The sequence below is a fragment of the Ranitomeya imitator genome, chromosome 7 (assembly GCF_032444005.1).
Source record: "Ranitomeya imitator isolate aRanImi1 chromosome 7, aRanImi1.pri, whole genome shotgun sequence".
Classification (NCBI taxonomy): domain Eukaryota; kingdom Metazoa; phylum Chordata; class Amphibia; order Anura; family Dendrobatidae; genus Ranitomeya; species Ranitomeya imitator.
In genome coordinates, this window is record NC_091288.1 from 69,398,734 (window position 1) to 69,423,246 (window position 24,513).

Here is a 24,513-nt window from a genome sequence, read left to right on the forward strand (position 1 = left end):
AGGTTGGGAGGAAGGGAAGCGGGACACTTCTAAAGAATGAAGATGAGAAAGGCCCTTTAATAGTCCTGTCAACGCTGGGGTTCGTGAACATCTGTAGAGAGTTTGTATGTACTCTCCATGCCCCAAAACACACGTCAATAAATGAAGTGGCTTGTAATAAGATTGGCTCTAGTGTGGATGTGTCTAAAATTAGATTTTGAGTCTCATTGGGACAGAGGATGATGCGAATAGTGAGTCACTGTGCTCACTCAAGTCTATGGAATATTGGTTCTTTCTGTGCACAGCGATCTAGCAAGCCGATGCTCTCATACAAAGTAAATTAGAGTCCTTCTATACAAAAAGCAAAGTGGAGCTACTCCAGTTAGTGCGGATCGCTGCATCAGTAAATCCACCAATTAGCATTTCAAGTTCTTTTAAAGATGAAAAAGCTGCTTTTTTAACCTTCGGAAAATTCTGGGAGTTCCATATACAGTATGTCAAATACTCCAAGCCAGCAGGTAGTCTAGGTGTTATGAAACACTTCTCTACAGTACATGCATTATTAAGTCTGAAACGTGAGTCACTTGTCAGTCAGAGATGGGAGGCAGGCTGGGGGGGGGGGGTTTAGGCAGAGAAGCAGGAGAGTAAGGGTACCGTCACACAGTGCAATTTTGATCGCTACGACGGCATGATTCGTGACGTTCGAGCGATATAGTTACGAGATCGCAATGTCTGACACGTTCCTGCGATCAGGGACCCCACTGAGAATCGTACGTCGTAGCAGATCGTTTGAAACTTTCTTTCGTCGTCTAGTGTCCCGCTGTGGCGGCATGATTGCATGGTGTAACATATATCGTATACGATGTGCGCATAGTAACCAACGGCTTCTACATCGCACATACATCATGAAATTATCGCTCCAGCGTCGTAGATTGCAAAGTGTGACAGCAGTCTACGACGCTGGAGCGATATTGTTACGACGCTGGAGCGTCACGGATCGTACCGTCGTAGCGATGAAAATTGCACTGTGTGACGGTACCCTAAGGAGGTAAGTGTGGTGCCCACTATCTGCATTTGCAACTCATTGTCAAACAAACTCAGCTATGGATTTCTTAAAACATCAAAACAGATTTCTGCAAGATAGGTGATGCATTAAAGTTCCTTTTCATAGTGGCCAATAGTTTAGGGTAGAACATCATGATGACATATTTTCCTTAAGATGAAGTCACTTTATCTATTTAGCCCCATTTTTGGCACTGACTGCCTTTTTGACGTAGGCACAAAAACACAGTTGACCATGTTTTTGAGATAAGACAGATGGCTTCATTAAACTCAATGGTGCCATCAGTGTATTCTCCACTCATGAACCACATTTTTCACTGCTTCAAACGATAGCCCTGATGGAGGCAATGACATGTTTCAAAAATGTGATATGAACCCAACCTTAGGCCAAAAAAACTCAAGTTACAGATTAAACCCCATATGAGCAAAGAAGTTCAACATATCCATTCCTTCTTTCCCCCAACTGCATCTGTCATAGCTTCTCCAGCTGAAATCTGGAGTTTCAGTTGTCTTTACCCTCTTGTGAATGGGTACGTTTAGACCAAAAATGATCATAGTAAACTTCTCAGTGGTTGTCTCCATATCTGTGCATCTACAATATATTGGAACCTATTGGCTGTCTGCAGTAATATCTGTATCACACCTCATCATACTTTTGTTCTGTATCTCATTATGGAAAGACAGTGACTATTGTTTGGTAAGAAGCCGACATACTCTGCAATATTTGGTTAATGCGTTTCACAGCAATTTTAGCAGACATGGACACTTTTATTAGCAATAAATACAAGAAATCAATGCTTTCGGTTATATGGTCTATACATGTTGCAGATGCATATTTTGACCCTGTATCAGAAAGTTACAGGGGAAATGTTGTGGGTACTGTTCTTTTGTCCTTGTTACACTGATTAACTACTAATGAGGATCCTATATTTCACTCAAAGCAAAAACCCATAAAAATGGAAATATACCTCAGTTAAGTGAATTAACACATTTGGAACTGTAGTGACTAAAAGGTTAATACCTGCTAATTTGTGCCTAATTTCTGCACACATTTGCCACCTGTTCTAGAGAGATAAATGTACTTTGTGCCTTTTCGACAAATTGTTGTTGTAAATTTGCGTTCTGGCAATTATCAGAAATTACTGCATTAAGAGGAATTTTGACGGTCGCTGAAGCTTCCAGGCTTAGCAAATCACCCCATCTTGCTAAATGGCTTCCCTTTGATGAGATCGTTGCTAAGATGCATAGCGTTATCCAAATTGCCGGCTCATTGTAGCTTTATGTTTAACATGTTTGTGTATTTCTGCTTATGAACTGTTCACCTTTGCACTGTATGATCGCCCAAAGAGTCATTTTATTAAGCTGAGATACGCTTCACAAGTTCACCGCATGAAGATAACATCCATTAAAGACATCCTGGACCATTGGATATGGTCTTTGAAGTTTCGACTGCTACATGCCACAATATAAAAAAGATCTATATATTTTGTGTTTTACTTTTTTTCCATTTAATTTTATTCTGCAGTTCTGATACTTCAGGCAATTACTACATGCAGTTTCTGATTAGGAAGATCTATGCTGGAAGCACTCGTAATTGCATTTTTTACATTTTCTGGTATGACACACGTAATATAGACTTTCCCGATACCTCCTTGATAACTCAAGGCAACTGATAGACTATGGTGCCTTATTATTTGCAGTACTGTTGTCTTGGGTAACATTTAAATACACATTATATAGACCTCCAGGGTTTGCCTGAGTTTTTCCTAAGTACTTTGGCATACTTCCATATTGCAAAATCAAAACAATTATAGATAGATTGTGTCCTATGAAACATACAAAAATTGTCCATGGACTGTCGACACAGGGAAAATGGCTTCCTTTGCTTTCTTTTGAAATCACCGTTCATTACTTTGGTCGAGTACAGACATTGGAAGAACTGTTCTGTATCAAGCACAGGATTGAAAGCATATCAACAGAGACCTGGGACCAGATCATCTACCAGCAGATGGAAATGCAACCCTATTAATTAGTTAAACAGTGGGTAAAAACCACAACTTGTTAGGGTTGGCGGAACGCACCGAGTAAATATATATGTTAAATAGGTGTGTTCGCAACCCAGGGTCCACCATGCAGGAGAAAAACCTGCTGCTAGCAAATGGCGGTGCTATATGGCGGTATAAGCAAACTCTGTTACTTCACAGAATCGCAAAGATATGAAAACCCTGTGCCCTGTTAACTTCACAGAGGATCACAGCTACCTAACTGAGCAAAAGCAAAGAGTGGTCATGCAGACAGCCTAGCACACGAACAACTCGTCTCCGGTGGAGCCGGAATTCTAGTGGCTATACTCCATCCCTGAATCCATACACATAAAACTCCTCACCGGAGTATTCTAGGGGCTTATTTCAGCCATCCCTGACCACATGCATACTGTACATGACCACAAGATAGCAAAGCTCATAACAAAGGTTGATACTAGCACAAGGCCGTAGGGCCATGCAAACCTTTTATAGCTGCAGCAGACAAGGACCTTCCTAGTGGTCCAATAGGAGCTGCTACAGGACCTGAGCCTGTGACCCCCGACCTCCAATGAGAGGTCCTCCCGTGGGCATGCTCAGTGTGTGCAAAGCAGGAGTTAGTCCCAGAAAAGCCTGCTCGCCGCTGACCAGTGCTGGCTACAAAAGAAGAGCCTGGAAAGGCAGCAGTAACCCTTTGGACAGTATCAGACTGAGCGAGACGCTGGGACCGACATCTCCGCTGAGCAGGCTCGACTGCTGCTGATGTAGAATGGGAGACCGCAGCAGACATGGTTTGAGATTCCCCCTGTGCAGCGGCGGGAACTCGACAACTAACGGTTTTTGTCAAAAAAATCATACCAACAAAAAATAATTTCAGAGATTTTTCCATCTTTTGTCACTCATGATTTGTACAGTTCATTTGAAAAACCAACTGAAATCTTTTCAGATGGATAAAGAAAAACCTAAAGTAATGTGGTGAATGAAGTACCCTTTGAATTTATGACAGTGTTCAGTCTTTTTGGAGAGGAGTCTAGCACATCTACAATTGGCAAGTTTTGCCCAGTCTTTCTTGCAATAGCTCCAAATCTGTCAAATTCCAAGGACAACTCTTGTATCCAGCTCCCTCTTGAGGTCACCCACAGATTTATAATTTGATTCAGGTCTGGCCAATTCCATATCTGTAACCTTCTGGCAAATGGTGACATTTCTCTTAATTTTCGCCTATATAGCAGAGGCCTGAAGGTTTTGTTACAAAATTGACTAATATTTGAAACTGGTCATAATTCCATCCATATCGAGTATCAGCTCCAGCTTCTGAAAAACAGCTTCAAAGCATAATGCTGCCTCCACCACACTTCACTGTGAGTATGGTTTTCTTTTGGTGATGCGCAGTGTTAGCTTTTTGACAAACATACCTTTTGGCATTATGGGTGTCAAAGATGGCAGCCTGGGAGGTCACGCAGATCCACCTGCTTTTGTCTTTGGAGCGAAGAGTTCTCTGCGGCCCCCTATTGTCCAGATTTATATATGATTGATCATCAATTAACAAAGGAGATTTCAGGCTGTTTCCACTAATAGGCCGGTTATAATGAAGCTAACACTGAGTGCATGGTATATACGACTCGAATTCAAACGCATGGAATATACGTATATATCCTGATACTGTCACTGTGAACTCCACGATAACCCAAGTACTACTCGCTCCCACTACTAGTCGTGTTTTATACAGACTGACTGGAGGCCTGGTTCTAGTAGCGTATGTCTTCGGGGTGCTGGATACAGAACAAAAGGAACAGAACTATTAAATTTTATATTTAATCCAAATCAATAGGCAACATTTATAAAAAACTATACAAAATATTTTAAAAGGGAACAAAACAATACAGCATATACAGTTGCATGAAATAAACATTGATTAATGATTTGTGGCTTATAGGCAGAGGTAACAGTTATAAAAAACATGCGCCGTTTCGCCTTTGTGGCTTCCTCAAAATATGCCCCTATTTTGAGGAATCCACAAAGGCGAAACGGCGCTGTCGGGGTGACTGATGAGCACGCAGGACAGGATACATACTCATGTAAGTTACATGGAATTATAGCCGCTTAATATATAGCCGATACTAGCGGGTTTGTCTGCAATTAATGCACTTTGTATGACAGGGCACTGTCATTTCTTTGCACTAGACACTTTTTTTCAAGGTTACTCTTTATATGTGGAAGTACCAGTTTGGGGAACAGAAGCCTTTTTAGGCTTCCATCATGCATATATATGCTTTTTTGAGTAACTTGCATGCAGAGTATTTTCTTAATTAACGTATATATATTATATTATGATGAGAAATTGTTTGTCTAGTAGTATACCCTGCATATATACAGGTCCTTCTCAAAAAATTAGCATATAGTGTTAAATTTCATTATTTACCATAATGTAATGATTACAATTAAACTTTCATATATTATAGATTCATTATCCACCAACTGAAATTTGTCAGGTCTTTTATTGTTTTAATACTGATGATTTTGGCATACAACTCCTGATAACCCAAAAAACCTGTCTCAATAAATTAGCATATCAAGAAAAGGTTCTCTAAACGACCTATTACCCTAATCTTCTGAATCAACTAATTAACTCTAAACACATGCAAAAGATACCTGAGGCTTTTATAAACTCCCTGCCTGGTTCATTACTCAAAACCCCCATCATGGGTAAGACTAGCGACCTGACAGATGTCAAGAAGGCCATCATTGACACCCTCAAGCAAGAGGGTAAGACCCAGAAAGAAATTTCTCAACAAATAGGCTGTTCCCAGAGTGCTGTATCAAGGCACCTCAATGGTAAGTCTGTTGGAAGGAAACAATGTGGCAGAAAATGCTGTACAACGAGAAGAGGAGACCGGACCCTGAGGAAGATTGTGGAGAAGGACCGATTCCAGACCTTGGGGAACCTGAGGAAGCAGTGGACTGAGTCTGGTGTGGAAACATCCAGAGCCACCGTGCACAGGCGTGTGCAGGAAATGGGCTACAGGTGCCGCATTCCCCAGGTAAAGCCACTTTTGAACCATAAACAGCGGCAGAGGCGCCTGACCTGGGCTACAGAGAAGCAGCACTGGACTGTTGCTAAGTGGTCCCAAGTACTTTTTTCTGATGAAAGCAAATTTTACATGTCATTCGGAAATCAAGGTGCCAGAGTCTGGAGGAAGACTGGGGAGAAGGAAATGCCAAAATGCCTGAAGTCCAGTGTCAAGTACCCACAGTCAGTGATGGTGTGGGGTGCCATGTCAGCTGCTGGTGTTGGTCCACTGTGTTTCATCAAGGGCAGGGTCAATGCAGCTAGCTATCAGGAGATTTTGGAGCACTTCATGCTTCCATCGGCTGAAATGCTTTATGGAGATAAAGATTTCATTTTTCAGCATGACCTGGCACCTGCTCACAGTGCCAAAACCACTGGTAAATGGTTTACTGACCATGGTATTACTGTGCTCAATTGGCCTGCCAACTCTCCTGACCTGAACCCCATAGAGAATCTGTGGGATATTGTGAAGAGAAAGTTGAGAGACGCAAGACCCAACACTCTGGATGAGCTTAAGGCCGCTATTGAAGCATCCTGGGCCTCCATAACATCTCAGCAGTGTCACAGGCTGATTGCCTCCATGCCACGCCGCATTGAAGCAGTCATTTCTGCCAAAGGATTCCCGACCAAGTATTAAGTGCATAACTGAACATTATTATTTGTTGGTTTTATTGTTTGCTATTAAAAAACACTTTTATTTGATTGGATGGGTGAAATATGCTAATTTATTGAGACAGGTTTTTTGGGTTATCAGGAGTTGTATGCCAAAATCATCAGTATTAAAACAATAAAAGACCTGACTAGTGTTGAGCGATACCGTCCGATACTTGAAAGTATCGGTATCGGATAGTATCGGCCGATACCCGAAAAATATCGGATATCGCCGATACCGATATCCGATACCAATACAAGTCAATGGGACATCAAGTATCGGAAGGTATTCTCATGGTTCCCAGGGTCTGAAGGAGAGGAAACTCTCCTTCAGGCCCTGGGATCCATAGGGATGTGTAAAATAAAGAATTAAAATAAAAAATATTGATATATTTACCTCTCCGGCGGCCCCTGAACTCAGCGCGGGTAACCGGCAGGCTTCTTTGTTCAAAATCAGCGCTTTTAGGACCTGAGAATCACGTCCCGGCTTCTGATTGGTCGCGGGCCGCCCATGTGACCGCCACGCGACCAATCACAAGCCGCGACGTCACCGCAAGCTATTAACGTGCTCATTTTTAAAAATGAGCGCGTTAATGACTTTCAAAGATGTAGCGGCTTGTGATTGGTCGCGGCCACGCGACCAATCACAAGCCGCTACGTCTTTGAAAGCCATTAACGCGCTCATTTTTAAAAACGAGCGCGTTAATAGCTTGCGGTGACGTCGCGGCTTGTGATTGGTCGCGGCCACGCGACCAATCACAAGCCGCTACGTCTTTGAAAGCCATTAACGCGCTCATTTTTAAAAATGAGCGCGTTAATAGCTTGCGGTGACGTCGCGGCTTGTGATTGGTCGCGTGGCCGCGACCAATCACAAGCCGCTACGTCTTTGAAAGTCATTAACGCGCTCATTTTTAAAAATGAGCGCGTTAATAGCTTGCGGTGACGTCGCGGCTTGTGATTGGTCGCGTGGCGGTCACATGGGCGGCCCGCGACCAATCAGAAGCCGGGACGTGATTCTCAGTTCCTAAAAGCGATTTTGATTTTGAACAACGAAGCCTGCCGGTTACCCGCGCTGAGTCCAGGGGCCGTCGGAGAGGTAAATATATCAATATTTTTTATTTTAATTCTTTATTTTACACATCTCTATGTATCCGATACCGATACCCGATACCACAAAAGTATCGGATCTCGGTATCGGAATTCCAATACCGCAAGTATCGGCCGATACCCGATACTTGCGGTATCGGAATGCTCAACACTAGACCTGACAAATTTCAGTTGGTGGATAATGAATCTATAATATATGAAAGTTTAATTGTAATCATTATATTATGGTAAATAATGAAATTTAACACTATATGCTAATTTTTTGAGAAGGACCTGTAGACTAATATGTAAGTCATGATGCAGGTTTTGATATTTACTTGGTATTATTGAAATGTGGTGAGTTTTTAGTGGCTCTACCTGTTCAACAGTAGATTTTTTCTGCTCTGTCTGCCATCAGCTTTTTATGAATTTCCTTGTCTTGTTTTTTATTAGTGTTTAAATAAAGTACATATGGTTTTTTATATTTGCCTATGCCTCGTTTTCACCTACAATTGGTGTGGTGTTTGTTTATTAGCATTGTTCTTTGAGGTGGCGAGTCCGCTAGTGGATTTTGGTTATGTATGCCTCTAGTAACAGTGAGAGCAGGAGTGGCTGATGGGAATATTCATCGGTCGGCACCTGTGCGGTAAATAAATAATGATAATAAAAAAAAAAAAGTGGGTTCCCCTGTATTTTTGATAACCAGCCAGGTAAAAATCACATTTGGGGGTTGCAACCCTCAGCTGTCAACTTCATCAAGACTGGTTATCAAGAATAAAGGGGTGCCCACACTGTATTTTGTAATTATTTAAATAAATAAATAAATAAAAATGGCATGGGATCTCCCCCATTTTTTACCACCAGCCAAGCTAAAGCAGACAGCTAGTAGCTGGAATTCTCAGACTGGTAGGGCGCCAAGGATTTTGCCTCCCAGCCTAAAAATAAAAGCCCACAGCCACCCAGAAAAGGAGCAATTCTGGCGCTTTATCTGGTTCTTCTCTCTTGCCCTGTAGTCAGGGCTGCCACTAGAAATTTCGGGGCCCCATACTGGCAAAATTTTTGGGGCCCCCTTGAAACTCCGCCCAGGCTCCACCCCAGCCCCGCCTCCAGGCTCCACCCCTCGAACTGTCCACAGTCCCACCGCTCTCTCTTGGAAAATCTCCACTTCTCACCTATCACACATTGACAGTTCCCATCACCAGATCACACATATAGCCGGCAGCTTTCGTTTTGGCCAAAAGATTTTTTAAGCCGCCACCATAACACGGTAGACACTTTTGGTCGGGCCCTACTCTGCTGTAACCTATTAAATATTTGTTAAAATATGCAATACAATTTAGGTATATTTTTATTTATTTTTCAATTTTTAAAATGACCAATAATATCACATACAAGGAACAAATACCACAGCACTATGACCAGACCACATATTACCACCACAGTGATCGAATAATATAAAATACAAGGAACAAATACCGCTACACCATGACCAGACCGCATATTACCACCAATGACTGAATACTACAATACTGATCAGTAATAAAAAAAAAAACCCACAATACTATCACCATCAGTGCCATTATACACAGGAGATCTGTACTTAGTATGCAGTGTCTGTGTAGAGGTAATACAGTGATCACCGGTGACATTGTACACAGGAGCTCTGTATATAATGTATAGGTAATACAGTGATCACTGGTGACATTGTACACAGGACCTCTGTATATAGTATACAGTGTATAGTGTCAGTGTATAGGTAACGCTGACTCACCAGTGACGTCTGTAGGTGAAGTCCTTCATCTTTCATCCAGCACAGACCGCCATCACTTCATCCAGCCAGGACTCGTCTCTGCAGGAAATAACACAGTTATCTCGAGTTCTGCTTGTAGAACACATTACTTAATTTTCCCAGCCTTTACATTACACCACATGAAGAACGCAACACAGTATCACTCTACACAGTAACAGGACCGCCCCCCCATTTAAAACAGTATACTCAAAAAATAAAATAAATGCATCACTGCAATAATAATATCCCTTAATTAGCTCCTATGGTAATATTCGCCATCCTAGCCCCCGTGTGTCTCATTCCTGGCATCAGCCATATGTTCTCCCATCCTGCCCCATATGATCTCCCCATCCTGCCCCATCTGTCTCCATCGTATCCATCCTGCCCCATCTGTCTCCAATCCTGCCCCATCTGTCTCCATTCTGCCCCATCTGTTTCCAATCCTGCCCCATCTGTGTCCAGCACTCTGCCCCATCTGTGTCCAGCACTCTGCCCCATCTGTGTCCAGCACTCTGCCCCATCTGTGTCCAGCACTCTGCCCCATTTGTTTCCAATCCTGACCCATCTGTTTCCAATCCTGCCCCATCTGTGTCCAGCACTCTGCCCCATCTCTGTCCAGCACTCTGCCCCATCTCTGTCCAGCACTCTGCCCCATCTCTGTCCAGCACTCTGCCCCATCTCTGTCCAGCACTCTGCCCCATCTCTGTCCAGCACTCTGCCCCATCTCTGTCCAGCACTCTGCCCCATCTCTGTCCAGCACTCTGCCCCATCTCTGTCCAGCACTCTGCCCCATCTCTGTCCAGCACTCTGCCCCATCTCTGTCCAGCACTCTGCCCCATCTCTGTCCAGCGTTCTTCCCTGGGCCCCCCGGATCTTCGCTCTCAAGGAAAAAAAAAAAAAAAAGTTCTTACCTGGCCGTGCTCCTGCGGCGGGCGAAGTTCTCTGTCTCCACGCAGCTGCAATGACGTCAGACGCCAGCGACATGCACGCACGCTGCGGCTGACGTCAGCTGCCAGCCTCAGATTGGCTGGCGGCTGTTAACTATTGACGTGCGGGCCCGCACCCGCACGTCAATAGCTTTGAACAGCTGCAGCATCGGCGCTAAGGGCCCGGTTAGCCTGCGGCTGCCGGTAGGGGCCCGGTGAGATGAGACTCTGCCCACCGGGCCCGATACGCCAGTCATGGCCGTCATGCCCTGATGGCGGCCCTGTAAAATGCTCACATATATACATACAGTATACCAGTATATGACGTCTTCTCACGCATTATAGGTGAGGTGTGTTATTAAAGATAATTCATAAAAATACACACATGCATTGTGTGCTGGTATTAGGGTACTGAGTGCAGCACTCCTCTGTAGACATGGCATCTCTACACTGATAGAACTATAATATATATACATACACATACACACACACTGTACATTACGTACAATATATACTACAGATACAAGGATCATATATATATATATATATACATATATATATATATATATATACACACACACACTGTACGCTATACATTAACTACACTATATACTGCAGATACGCTATTACATATACAAGGATCATCTCCAGTATATCCATACACTTATTTACAAACAAGAAAATACATACACTGCACACTACACTATATATTACATACACTATATACACCATAGTATCATACGCACACTATTATATATACTTACCTATCCTGCAGGGCCTTCACCACCTGCACCATTATCCCAGGCCAGCAGACAGCCATTGCAGAAGTCAGTAGGAGCCCGCAGCACAGCAGGAGACTATAATTTGAGCGGCTGCTTCCTCTTCCAGTGCAGACTCTTGGTCACCCCCTCCCCCGGTCCCGACTGCAAGTGATGAGTACAGGGAGACTTCCTGCACAGCAGTTTCCTAGCACTAGTGTTATGGAGGGACAGTGTAGTGTGGGGCCCTGCCTGCAGCTTGATCCCACAGGAATTGTGGGGCCCCGGGGGTCCCTCCTGCAGCCCTAGTTCTGGAGCCACTAGGAGGCAGCACCACAGAATTGCTGACCTTTCCTGGCTTCAATCTCTTCCTGCAGAGCTGCGGTCACTGCTGCTGTTCTGTTCTGGAGTAGGTGAGGGTGAGAGATGATGGAGGCGGAGCCTCTGCTGGAGGCGGCACCGAGCTCTGCACAGAGCAAAAGCCCAGGTCCTTGTGCAGCGTCTGCTGCAGTGAGTGCGGCCACATCAGACAGGAGCGATGCAATCACCTCATAATGCCTCCAGCCCAGCAGGAAAAGAGGTGGGGCCAAAAGTGTATGAGACATGCTGACTGCGTGTCTGGTCAGTCCGGGCCCTCCCTCCTTACCTCTCCTCACCGGGCCCCTTACACATGTAATGGCTGTAATGCCCTGATGGCGGCCCTGCCTGTAGTGGTGGCAAGTGGGGTTCATATTTTTGGGTTGATGTCACCTTTTTATTGTCAACTGACATCAAGCCCACAGATTACTAATGGGATAGGTATCTAGAAGACACCTCTCCATTACTAATCATATAGTTACATGGTAAATCAAGACACAGCAAGAATAAAGTATTTTCTTTAAAATAAAACACTTTTACTTTTTTATTAACAATAACAAACACAATTATACTCACCCAACACGTAATTCCACTGAATTCCTCATCTCCCATCATCTGACACCAGTGACTGTAGGTAAACTTTATACCTCTGATCACTGCTGCACGCTCAAGCTGTCTTTTAACAGTGGTGATGATTTTACCATTCAAGTGAACAATACATTGGCCCCCCATTCATGTGAACCAGAACAGTACCCGGACCCGAACTCAAACTCAAACTTTTTTTAACTGTTCGGCTGAACCTTGTGGACTAGAGCATCCAGGTGTATACCTGGCGCCCATCTCTAATAACATAAGTGTAAATGTAATTGGCTAATTCTGAAAAAAAACACATCCCCAATTGTGAAAAAGAGTTCATACTTAGGCAACCATATTATTTTCTTTTAATATTTTTATTCTTCCTCTGAAAATTATTTAAGTATTTTTCTCAATGGATTTTAACATGGGTGTCTAGACTTTTTATATTCACTGTATTCCTTACTATTTAATTTTATTTAGCCACTTTATCTCAATTTTTACCTTGGTAAACCTCTTTACCACAGAACAACACCAACATTCCAATTACGATTGGTCGATAAATGGGTGTTTAGTATACTCAAACCAGATTTCCAGCTTTGCATAGAAGACTCCCAAGAAAGTAGATATTTCGGTATCTATGTCTATCATAACGAAATGACTTCATGAGAGCAAATACAGAGGGTTCACCATAAGGTGCTAATCATTAATCAGCTTTAAAAATAGAAAGGTCATATTGAACTTAGTCAAAAAACATGGATAGATGAAACTAAGATCAACCTGTATCAGAATGATGGGAAGAAGAACGTTTGGAGAAGGCTTGGAACGGATCATGATCCAAAGCACATCACAGCTTCTGTGAAACATGGTGGAGGCAGTGTGATGGTATGGGTTTACATGGCTTCCAATGGTGCTTGGTCAATGGTGTTTATCAATGATGTGACTGAAGTCAGTAGCAAACGAATGAATTTGGAAGTGCACATGTCTATATTTTCTGCACTGATTCAACCCAATGAAGCAATGTTGATTGGACGGCTCTTCACAGTACAGATGGACAATATGACCCAAAACATACTGTCAAAGCAACCCAGGAGTTTTATTAAGTCAAAGAATTGGAATGTTCTGCTATGGCCGAGTCAATCACCAAACCTCAACCTCATCAAGCAACATTTCACAAGCTTAAGTAGAAAGGACCGCAATCAACCAACAACTGAAGCCAGCAGCAGTAAAGGCCTGGCAAAGCATCACAAAGGAGGAAACCCAGCGTTTGGTGACGTCCATGGCATCCAGACTTCAGGTATTTATTGCTTGCCAAGGATTCTCTACAGAGTATTAAAAATGAACATTTTATTATTGGTAAAGTTACTTTGTCAAATTACTTTTGAGCCCCTGAAATGAGGAGGCATTGTAGAAAAATGGTTGTAATTCCGAAACGTTTCACAAGATAATTTTGTTCAATCCTTTTAATTAAACCTGAAAGTCTCCACTTCAATTGTGTCTCAGGTGTTTCATTTTAAATAAAAATTAGTGGAATGCAGAGCCCAAATCACAGAGATTTGAACACTGTCCAAATATTTCTGAACCTAATTGTATATCCAAGTTAGTGATTTTTTTCATATCCTGTTCCCTTGGGCAACATTTTATCTTGCCCGGACAACTACTAAATGGTACTTTTCCTATAGGAGGGTACACGGGTAGACTTCATTATTGTTTGGAGGCACATAGTGGGTTGTTATTGGAGAAGAAAGGTGGTTTTATTAGTATTCATCACCTGTACTGCTTTAAAACAATATTAACAATCCCCTAATTTAAGTGCACAAAGGGTCGTTATTACACTATTTATGTGGCACTATGGTCTCCAGGGCCACTTTTTATTTTGCGCTTTGTTTTGGAAGGATAATGATAATATTTCTAATGTACTTGATTTGGGGGCACTGTGCAGCACAAAAAGTACTGCCGATATGGCAACAACAAGCCCAGTACTTGCATGAGTATAACAAGGAGTCTGATTTTATATATATGATGTATAGATTTTGCCCGGACAATTCCAAAAAAAGACATATCAGAAAATGGACAGGGTTTATGAACACATGACACAAGAGTGGACACTTTGCCCATTTTGGAGGTGGCCTTGGGCAGTCCCATAATTGTGTCTTACATGTCTCCATTTTGGTCACTGAAATGTTGGTAGTTACAATCTACATCACTTATCGTAAAGTCTCAGATTGACATAGACATCATTTTTAGACGTTTTGCCATCATTTGATAACAATGTATGGATTGCAAACTGTAATGGATGAAATTACAGGACACTCACTGCTTATATAATTACTGCACACCCCATTATCTCAGCCCATCTTGGGACTGACATCACAGCTGTATCTAGAATGGACAGGAAGGGAACACTTGTTCTGTTTCTATTCCGCCATAGAAGGCCAAGACTATGAACGTTATTGAGCGCTCGCGTATTTCAGAAGCTCCCATGCTGGGAAAGTATTAGTGTTATCAGGACTGCGATTCTTCACTTTGTTGCATTGTATCTAGGCCGAATTAGCAAACCATTCTTGTTAAGTTAACGCTGCCTCCAGTAATGAGATAAGACCCCATCACTGAGATTCTTAAGGCTCGGTAATCCTACGAAACCCTGTACTACTTGTACAGCACAAGTAATGCACAGGGGGAAGCAAATGGCAGCGTCTTTGTAATCAGAGCATCGCTTCATTAAAGAGATAATTGACTGCCTATCTCTGTGCATAGAAAGCCACGTCTCTAATAGATGTGTGTGGTGCAGACTTTCCATAGGCTGCTTTATCAGGGATGAAACTGCTGATGTCGGTAACTTGGTCGCTTCCACTGCAGCCTTTCTTACTGTTGAGTCACAGCCGAGACGTGGGTGTCTTTCAAATCCTCATTCTCTATCAGGCACTCATTGCTTTTGCAATAAACTGTTACTACTTTACCATTTCACATCATCCATGACCATGACATCTAATTAAAATCATAAGGATAATGTGGTAATTAGAATACTTGTAAATAGTAAAGACTAATGTGACGCTTAATTTCTATTGATCATCAGTTGGCAGAATTTAATTACGGATAAGAAGTTTTAAGAATAACTGTTGATTCTTTGTGTTGTTGCGGCGCCGAGGTCGCAGATGTAGTAGGGCTGAATTAGACAACTGGTACACCATGGTGTCATAATATATTATCATTGGCTTTAAAAGGAATCTGTCAACAATATTTTACCCCCAAACTATTGATATGCACATTTAGCTCTTTAAAAGACAAGTCTAGTAATACCTTTACCTGGCCGTTCCGGTTTTCTTTGAATTGATATTTAAATGAGTCTGAAGAGCTATTTGTAGACCTCAAGCCTCTGTCACTCCAGCTCTATTCTTCGCCTCCTATAAATGATGATAATCAAATACTTTAGAACAATTTAAAACATAATCAAGACTTAAAAAACAAACTTATAGATTCTGCAGTCTGTTCAGTCTGATACATTGTTACTACCAGTACTCCAGTTAGTATACCTTTTGTCAGTGTCAATATAACTGAATATCATGTTTTTTTGCTTTTAATGGTAGGACTCCCCTGATCGCAGCGAGTGTTATCGGAGGGTTATTTATTATAGTCATCATGGGACTAACCTTCGCAGTCTACGTTCGCAGAAAAAGCATTAAAAAGAAGAGAGCTTTACGCAGGTTCCTAGAGACAGAGGTAAGAGCTTGCTACCAAGAATCAAGGAACAGTCAAAGATTGTAAGTTCGAGTCACACTGCTATTTTATGGTCCATTGTTATGTTATAAAGGTGCTGTCCTTACACTTGGTATTTTATCGTGACTGTCTTGTATATGGCTTGTTTGCCAGCTGTCTACAAAAAGCTTTCAGCTCGGAGACTTTAGACTCTTTCAGTTACCCAAAGAGCATTGCCAATACTTTCAATAAAATTCTTATATTACAATCATTAACTTTTTATGGTGGCAATTTTGCTAATTATTTTTGGAATGTTCGTTTTTGGTGTTGATTATATGGTATAAAAAGTACAATATTGAATCATTTTTTTCTGAGCGGTTCAATTACAGCCATACCAGTATATTTATATGGCTTCATTAAAGTATTTTGTTGATTTTCAACTTTTCAAATTCTAAAAATGTTTGCCTTAAAATAAATTAAAAAAAAACAAGCTGTACTGGGTCCATTAGTGAGTTTCCACCGATGTCCTTGCTGTCTAGTATTGGCTATGGCGATGATGTACTGTTCGCAGTACAGCAATCGGTGAGCTGAACGTCTATCTCTCCTGAATCCTCCCTCCATACACACAAATGTTCAGCTACTGTGTTGTCTACGAGAGACCTGCTGCCAGACTTCTCTGGTGGCTCCTTATGTCATGGGGAACAAAAGGATTGGCCGTCCAACATCAAACATTCCAGATCCTTCTCTCACTGGGAGGCTCCATTGACATTAGGCTTTCGGCCAAGCCTGTCAGTGTTGGTGGGTTTGGCTGATGTTAGTCTATTGTAGCCCCCCGCGTGACCTCCAATGATATATAAAAGTAGTTAGTTCCTTTGGTAAGCTTTAACCATAATATCTTAGGGTTTAAATGTAAAATCTGTAGTTAACATGGATTCTAGACTTCATCCGTTGCATGGTGGCAGATGGGTTGTTACCTTCTCCCCATGCCGTGCTTTTACAACTTGGCGCAAGAAGGAATGTTCAAACTTTAATACAATATACATATAATAATATGGTAAGGCCAGATTCACACCATACCTATGAAATATATTCAATGGGATTAGTTAAAGGGATCCACAAAATATATACTCCAGCAAATTCAACTCAATGCATAAAAAACATTTTTGGTGCTTATTTATCATTTGTGGGGGGTTTTAAGTCACTTTTTGTCTTGTGGTATTAGTTGTCATTTTTGTCTCTAAATTTGTCATAAGGGCACAAGTCCTGAATGATTTAGAGACTTTTGGTACCAAAAGGTGCAAAAATTATGCCAAATTCTTGACGTACTCAAAAATACACTAGAGAAAGACTAAAAGTGAAGTTGTGCCAAATTTTGCAACTTTAAAAAAAAAACACATTTGATGAATCCGATTAAAACATCTGGAATTGCTAGACTCTGTACAACAACAAAAACAAAACAGGCAAGTACCTATAGATTAGACTTAAAAAAAAGGATATAGAAATAGAATAACAAATTGGGTGCAAACAAAAAAGACATAAAACACATAATGCCCAAAATAGGCACAAAGGCAATGATGAATTGGGCCATACTGTGTGGCCCAGGCTTTTATTACACAATTGTATTAAAAATCATAGCTAGATGTACTTTTTCTTATCGACATAGATCAGCCCAAAGTACATTCTTTTAAAGCAATTTATTCCAATAAAAAGTCAACAGTGGAGGCTCCAATTCCTGGCTCAAATACCAGAAGGAGTTGAGTACGATCACATATACAAGGACAGAATTCAAAAAGGGCTATTTGCTATAAAAATGACGATAATGTCATAAAAATGGCATTGAGGGTCTTAAATAATTTAGCAAGGTATGATGTAAAATTCATCTGAAAAGGTTGAACATGATGGACATGTGTTGTTCTTTTAAGACATATTTCAGTAACTATAAATATATACCGTTAACTATGCAAAAGTTCACCTTTTCATTCTGCCATTACATTGTGCATGCAAAAATGGTGACATTTTAGCTCAAAGAGTGAGAATTTTTTAAAAGGTCTAAAGGCCGATATGCTAAATGTGAGTAACAGACGTGGCAAGAAGAAGACGTGGCTTATCTATACTTCAATATCAATTTTTTTTTCTTGCTAAATATTCTTAGTAAATATGGCTAAGATGGTTATATGCTAGTTCATTTGTAATACATAAGAAAAGGAGATAACATTCAAAAATGTACAGCTTTTTCTTTTCTGATAGTATTAAGGTACCGTCACATTAAGCGACGCTGCAGCGATCCAGACAACGATCCCGATCGCTGCAGCGTCGCTGTTTGGTCGCTGGAGAGCTGTCACACAGACAGCTCTCCAGCGACCAACGATGCCAGTCCCCTGGTAACCAGGGTAAACATCGGGTTACTAAGCGCAGGGCCACGCTTAGTAACCCGATGTTTACCCTGGTTACCAGCGTAAACGTAAAAAAAAACAAACACTACATACTTACATTCCGCTGTCTGTCCCCCGACGCTGTGCTTTCCTGCACTGACTGTGAGCGCCGGCCAGCCGGAAAGCAGAGCGGTGACGTCACCGCTGTGCTCTGCTTTCCAGCTGGCCGGCGCTCACAGTGCAGAGAAGCACAGCGCCGGAGGACAGACAGCGGAAGGTAAGTATGTAGTGTTTTTTTTTTTTTACTTTTACGATGGTAACCAGGGTAAACATCGGGTTACTAAGCGCGGCCCTGCGCTTAGTAACCCGATGTTTACCCTGGTTACCAGTGAAGACATCGCTGAATCGGCGTCACACACGCCGATTCAGCGATGTCAGCAGAAAGTCCAGCGACGAAATAAAGTGCTGGAGTTTCTGCAGCGACCAACGACATCACAGCAGGATCCTGATCGCTGCTGCGTGTCAAACTGAACGATATCGCTAGCCAGGACGCTGCAACGTCACGGACCGCTAGCGATATCGTTCAGTGTGAAGGTACCTTTACTTCTAAGATCTCAGGAAGTAGCAATATGACAATACTATGTAAACTACATTATTGTCACGGGCATTATTGTTACGTGTCATCATTAATTTGACAAAAATAAAATACTTGTCATGGAAGAGGATCACATAGGCCTCATTCAGACATTTGTCTTTCATGTACGTGTTCTATCCATCATTTTCACGTACTCATTATAGTCTTTGGGGCTGCTCACATTTTTGTCTTTTATGTGATCTGTGTGATCGCATTGAATAACAAAGACAAATCCGGATAATTATTTGCGTAAGTGAAAATCACTGATGACTGAAGGAGGCATGGGAGGATTGAGACTTAAAGGGAAGCTGTTTGCCACCTTATCAAAGAACAGCATGATTTGGGGGCAGAAACCCTGATTTTTTTGATGTGTCATGTATTGGGCTGCTTGCTGTAGTTTTAATAAAATCACAGTTTTATCTGCTGCAGATCTACCAGTCTCTGAACACTGAGCTCTGTATAACCCCGCCCACACCACTGATTGGCCGCTTTCTGTGTACACAGGCTGAAAGTGACTAATCAGTGGTGAGGGCGGGGTTATACAGAGCAGGAGAAATACATGGCAGGAGACAACGAGTGATAATCTCCTTCTGATAAAACAGTGATTTTATTGAAACTGCACCAAGAAGCACAGTAAGTGCCACATCGTTGGAATTAAAATCTCTGTCCCTACATCGTGCTGTTCTCAGACTACATAGAAAAAACCTGCTGACAGATTCCCTTTAACAAAGCACACATCATTGATCAATGTCAAGGTAGATGTCAAATTATACTGTATTTGTACCAGTGTTATTTGTTTTAGGCTAATTTCTCAACATGAGTATTTGGTACATTTCTTTCAGGTGCATTGTTTGTGTGGAGAAAATGCAGCGTATTACAGTTCCAGCAGAGTGGATTAGGCTTATGTAAAGTTTGTGCTCACTCTATTTTGTAATGCTGCGTAAATTGACCTGTAGAAACCAAAGAACATGAAGTATATCAACTCATCAATATGTTAAAAATGTATATATTTATTAATGCAATGAAGCAAAACCTATAATTTACAAGACATAACTCCAAATAAATAAACAAAAATATATCATACAGAGTCAGTTGAATATTGAGAATGGGTGCCCTAAAACCAGTGTTGCATCATGGATATAGAGAAGGGGTATAAATTGTAGTGATTAGATCCAATGGATGCCTAACGGAAAAAATAATAACATGCTAGTGCTTACTATATCCCCAAGCAGCCATAAAGATCAGAACCATATTGCTAAGTGAAGCGGATATACCCCATGGTCCAGTGACCCCAAAGTAATACCAATATCAATATAAGGGAGCTAGTCCCATGCTGTATTCTTACCCTTTTCTTTATCCATGAATGCCAACACGCGCCGTGGGCGAAACGCGCGTAGGGGCGCGTTAGGCATCCATTGGATCTAATCACTACAATTTATACCCCTTCTCTATATCCATGATGCAACACTGGTTTTAGGGCACCCATTCTCAATATTCAACTGACTCTGTATGATATATTTTTGTTTATTTATTTGGAGTTATGTCTTGTAAATTATAGGTTTTGCTTCATTGCATTAATAAATATATACTTTTTTAACATATTGATGAGTTGATATACTTCATGTTCTTTGGTTTCTATGTATTAGGAAGTATCTCGGGGTATTATCCCAATTAGTCCTGGGTAATCCAAACAGGACTGTCCTTTATGGCAATGGTATCTGTATCTGAGGTTTTGTTTCTGTAAATTGACCTGTGGTGCATTTTTGAAATTTTCAACATGACAAATTCGGTTGAGAAAAATATGCACTTTATTTGTGGATTTTCCCCACAGATTTGAATAAGGTGCATAAGCTTACTTAGTGAATTTCCACAGCGGAAACCCATATAGAATCTGCACAATTAACAATTAAGTTTTCAATAAAGTTGTATCACAGCTGGGTAAATCAGCAAACAGTAAGTTTCCAAATTAAAGTCTTCTTTAAAACATGACGTAGTAAAAGAGACAAAAACTGCTGCTGAAAAAAAACACATAAAAAAAAATCTCACTAAAAATGCAATTAAATATCGCACCAAATTGTGAGAAGTAGCCTTTAGCCATGGTCACACAATGTGCTTGCAATGTGTTTTTCATTACAATTTTCTGAAAATACTGTAAAGCACAGTTTTGAAAAATCACTGCAAAAAACACATCTCAAATGCATTTGCAGCGCCCCAGAGACCTGGTCGTTGCAGTAGGACACTCTGCCACTAAGGGGAGTGATGGTACGTCTGATGGCACTAAAGTAGTTCTCCTGACCAGGTATCACTAGAACACATTACACTTCACACTCCGGCCACTAGGGGGAGCAAAAGGCTTTATTTATTGGGCCACTCCTCACACTGGTAAAACTAGGGGTTGGGGAGGAAGTTAGTCAGAAGCTGACTGGGTTGGATTCAGGCAACATCGTGTGGCAGGGGGTGTTGCAGGGAGAAGACACAGGGGGGTCCCTGTCAGGCGTGGGAAACTGGCAGGTGCCTAGCGAACAGAGCAGAATGTAACGGAACCGCGCCTGCACACCCCGCGGCGGTATCCAAGAGAGAGACACGAAGGGAAGGATATTGTGGAACAGTGTAAACAAGATCAAGCACAAAGGAGAGTCAGTAGGAGTCGTGCCGTGTAACCGAGGCAACATCTTACTGAGGCACGTAGCCGGTGGCCGGAACACCGCGGGAGTAACCGACTCTAGGCCTTACTTTGAACTCCGCAGGACAGTTAATGATAGGTTGGCTGTCTACCTTACTACACCTACGAAGACATATGGGGCAACGAGTGGAGAGGGGCGTCTCTAGGGTCCCGGAAGAGCTCCGAGCCTTCCCGTCATACGGGTGGCGTCCTAGCAATAACATACCTGGGGGACGTTGAAACTAGTAACATCTGGAAACAAAGAACGAGAGAGCTGTAGAGAACGAACGAACGAGAACAGCAGTTGTGAGGACTATTCCAAATGCTCAGAAGGGTAGGACTACAACACACAGGCGCTAGTGGTAGGCAACGATTTCCATCTGCGAAGGAAACTCTGGATGTGCCCATCGGACCGGACGGTCTCAGATAGCCCTGTTAAGCGTGCTCTGTGTTGTGAGTTCTGTTTTTGGGCTCCCTCTGGTGGTTACTGATGGTACTGGGTGACTTGTGTTCTTTGCGGTCTCTGGTGTCCACCTGTTCCATCAGGTTATGGGTGTTTCCTATTTAACCTGGCCTTTTTGTCATTTCCTCGCCGGCTATCAATGTAATCAGCGTGTCTTTTACCTCTGCTCCCTGCGTATGTTTTCTTCAGGACAAGCTAAGTTTTGATTTTCCTGTTCCACGTTTTGCTTAATTTTTGTCTTAGTCCAGCTTGCAGCTATGTGATTCCTTGCTGCTGGTTGCTCTAGTGGGCTGAAATTACTCCTCATGTTCCATGAGTTGGCACATGAGTTCAAGTAAATTCAGGATGGTTTTTTGAAGGGTTTTTCGCTGACCGCGCAGTTCACTTTTGTATCCTCTGCTATCTAGCTTTAGCGGGCCTCATTTTTGCTGATTCTATTTTCATAACTACGTATGTGCTTTCCTTTCATTTCACCGTTATTACATGTGGGGGGGCTGCTATTTCTGTGGGGTGTTTCTCTGGAGGCAAGTGAGGTCTGTGTTTCTTCTTATAGGGGAAGTTAATCCTTCGGCTGGCGCGAGACGTCTAGGAATCATCGTAGGCACGTTCCCCGGCTACTGCTAGTTGTGTGTTTAGGTTCAGGATCGCGGTCAGCTCAGGTTCCATCACCCTAGAGCTTGTTTTGTTTTTGTGCTTGTCCTTTTGTGATCCCCTGCCATTGGGATCATGACAGTATAGCCGGCCATAAAAAATTGGTCATCGTTTTGGCTGAAGTAGGAGGAAAAGTAGTCTGAGGAAGTTTTTTTTTTTTTTTTTTTTTTTTCCCTCCTCAGTGTTTGCTGCCTAGCCTTAATTGCAGCTTGACTGCTTCTTTCCTCCTCTTAATCCTTGAATGGCTCTGACCTCAGCTGTTTATCATGGACGTTCAGAGTTTGGCTTCCAGCCTGAATAATCTTGCTGCTAAGGTTCAAAATATACAAGATTTTGTTGTACATACGCCTATGTCTGAACCTAGAATTCCTGTCCCAGAGTTTTTTTCTGGAGATAGATCTAGTTTTCTGAATTTTAGGAACAATTGCAAGTTGTTTATTTCCTTGAAATCTCGCTCCTCTGGAGACCCTGCTCAGCAGGTCAAGATTGTTATATCTTTCCTGCGGGGTGACCCTCAGAATTGGGCATTTGCATTGGCACCAGGGGATCCTGCGTTGCTCAATGTGGATGCGTTTTTTCTGGCATTGGGTTTGCTCTATGAGGAACCTAAGCTAGAGATTCAGGCTGAAAAAGCTTTATTGGCTCTCTCTCAGGGGCAAGATGAAGCAGAAATATATTGTCAGAAATTTCGGAAATGGTCGGTGCTTACTCAGTGGAATGAGTGCGCTCTGGCTGCAAAATTCAGAGATGGCCTTTCTGAGGCCATTAAAGATGTTATGGTGGGGTTCCCGGCGCCTACAGGTCTGAATGAGTCCATGACTATGGCTATTCAGATTGATCGGCGTTTACGGAAGCGCAAACCTGTGCACCATTTGGCGGTGTCTTCTGAACAGGCACCTGAGATAATGCAATGTGATAGAATTCAGTCCAGAAGTGAACGGCAAAATAATAGGCGGAAAAATGGATTGTGTTTTTATTGTGGTGATTCAGCTCATGTTATATCAGCATGCTCTAAACGCACAAAAAAGGTTGATAAGTCTGTTGCCATTGGTACTTTACAGTCTAAGTTCATTCTGTCTGTGACGCTGATTTGTTCATTATCATCCATTTCCGTCGATGCCTATGTGGATTCAGGCGCTGCCCTGAGTCTTATGGATTGGTCATTTGCCAATCGCTGTGGGTTTAGTCTGGAACCTCTGGAAGTTCCTATTCCTTTGAAAGGAATTGACTCTACACCTTTGGCTATGAATAAACCTCAGTACTGGACACAAGTGACCATGCGTATGACTCCCGTTCATCAGGAGGTGATTTGCTTCCTGGTACTGTATAATTTACATGATGTCTTAGTGCTTGGTCTGCCATGGTTACAAACTCATAACCCAGTCTTGGACTGGAAAACAATGTCTGTGTTAAGCTGGGGATGTCAGGGGGTTCATGATGATGCATCTCCGATTTCTATCGCTTCATCTACTCCTTCTGAGGTTCCGGTATTTATGTCTGATTATCGGGAGGTTTTTGAGGAGCCTAAGTTCAGTTCGCTTCCTCCTCACAGGGATTGCGATTGTGCTATAGATTTGATTCCTGGCAGTAAATTCCCTAAAGGTCGTTTGTTCAATCTGTCAGTGCCAGAGCATACTGCTATGCGGAATTATGTTAAGGAGTCCTTGGAAAAGGGACATATCCGTCCATCTTCGTCCCCTTTGGGAGCAGGTTTTTTTTTTGTGGCCAAAAAAGATGGTTCCTTGAGGCCTTGCATAGATTAT

The 24,513-nt window shown here is 42.2% G+C and overlaps 1 protein-coding gene across 2 annotated transcripts in view; it reads left to right on the forward strand.

Moving 5' to 3' along the window:
- The window catches only part of ERBB4 (erb-b2 receptor tyrosine kinase 4), a 1,426,503-nt gene that overhangs the window by 990,705 nt on the left and 411,285 nt on the right, over nt 1–24,513 (forward strand). For both annotated transcript variants that reach the window (XM_069733421.1, XM_069733420.1), the window contains exon 17: nt 15,860–15,992. In XM_069733421.1, the coding sequence (XP_069589522.1) occupies nt 15,860–15,992 (133 nt within the window). The remainder of the gene's footprint in view (nt 1–15,859; nt 15,993–24,513) is intronic.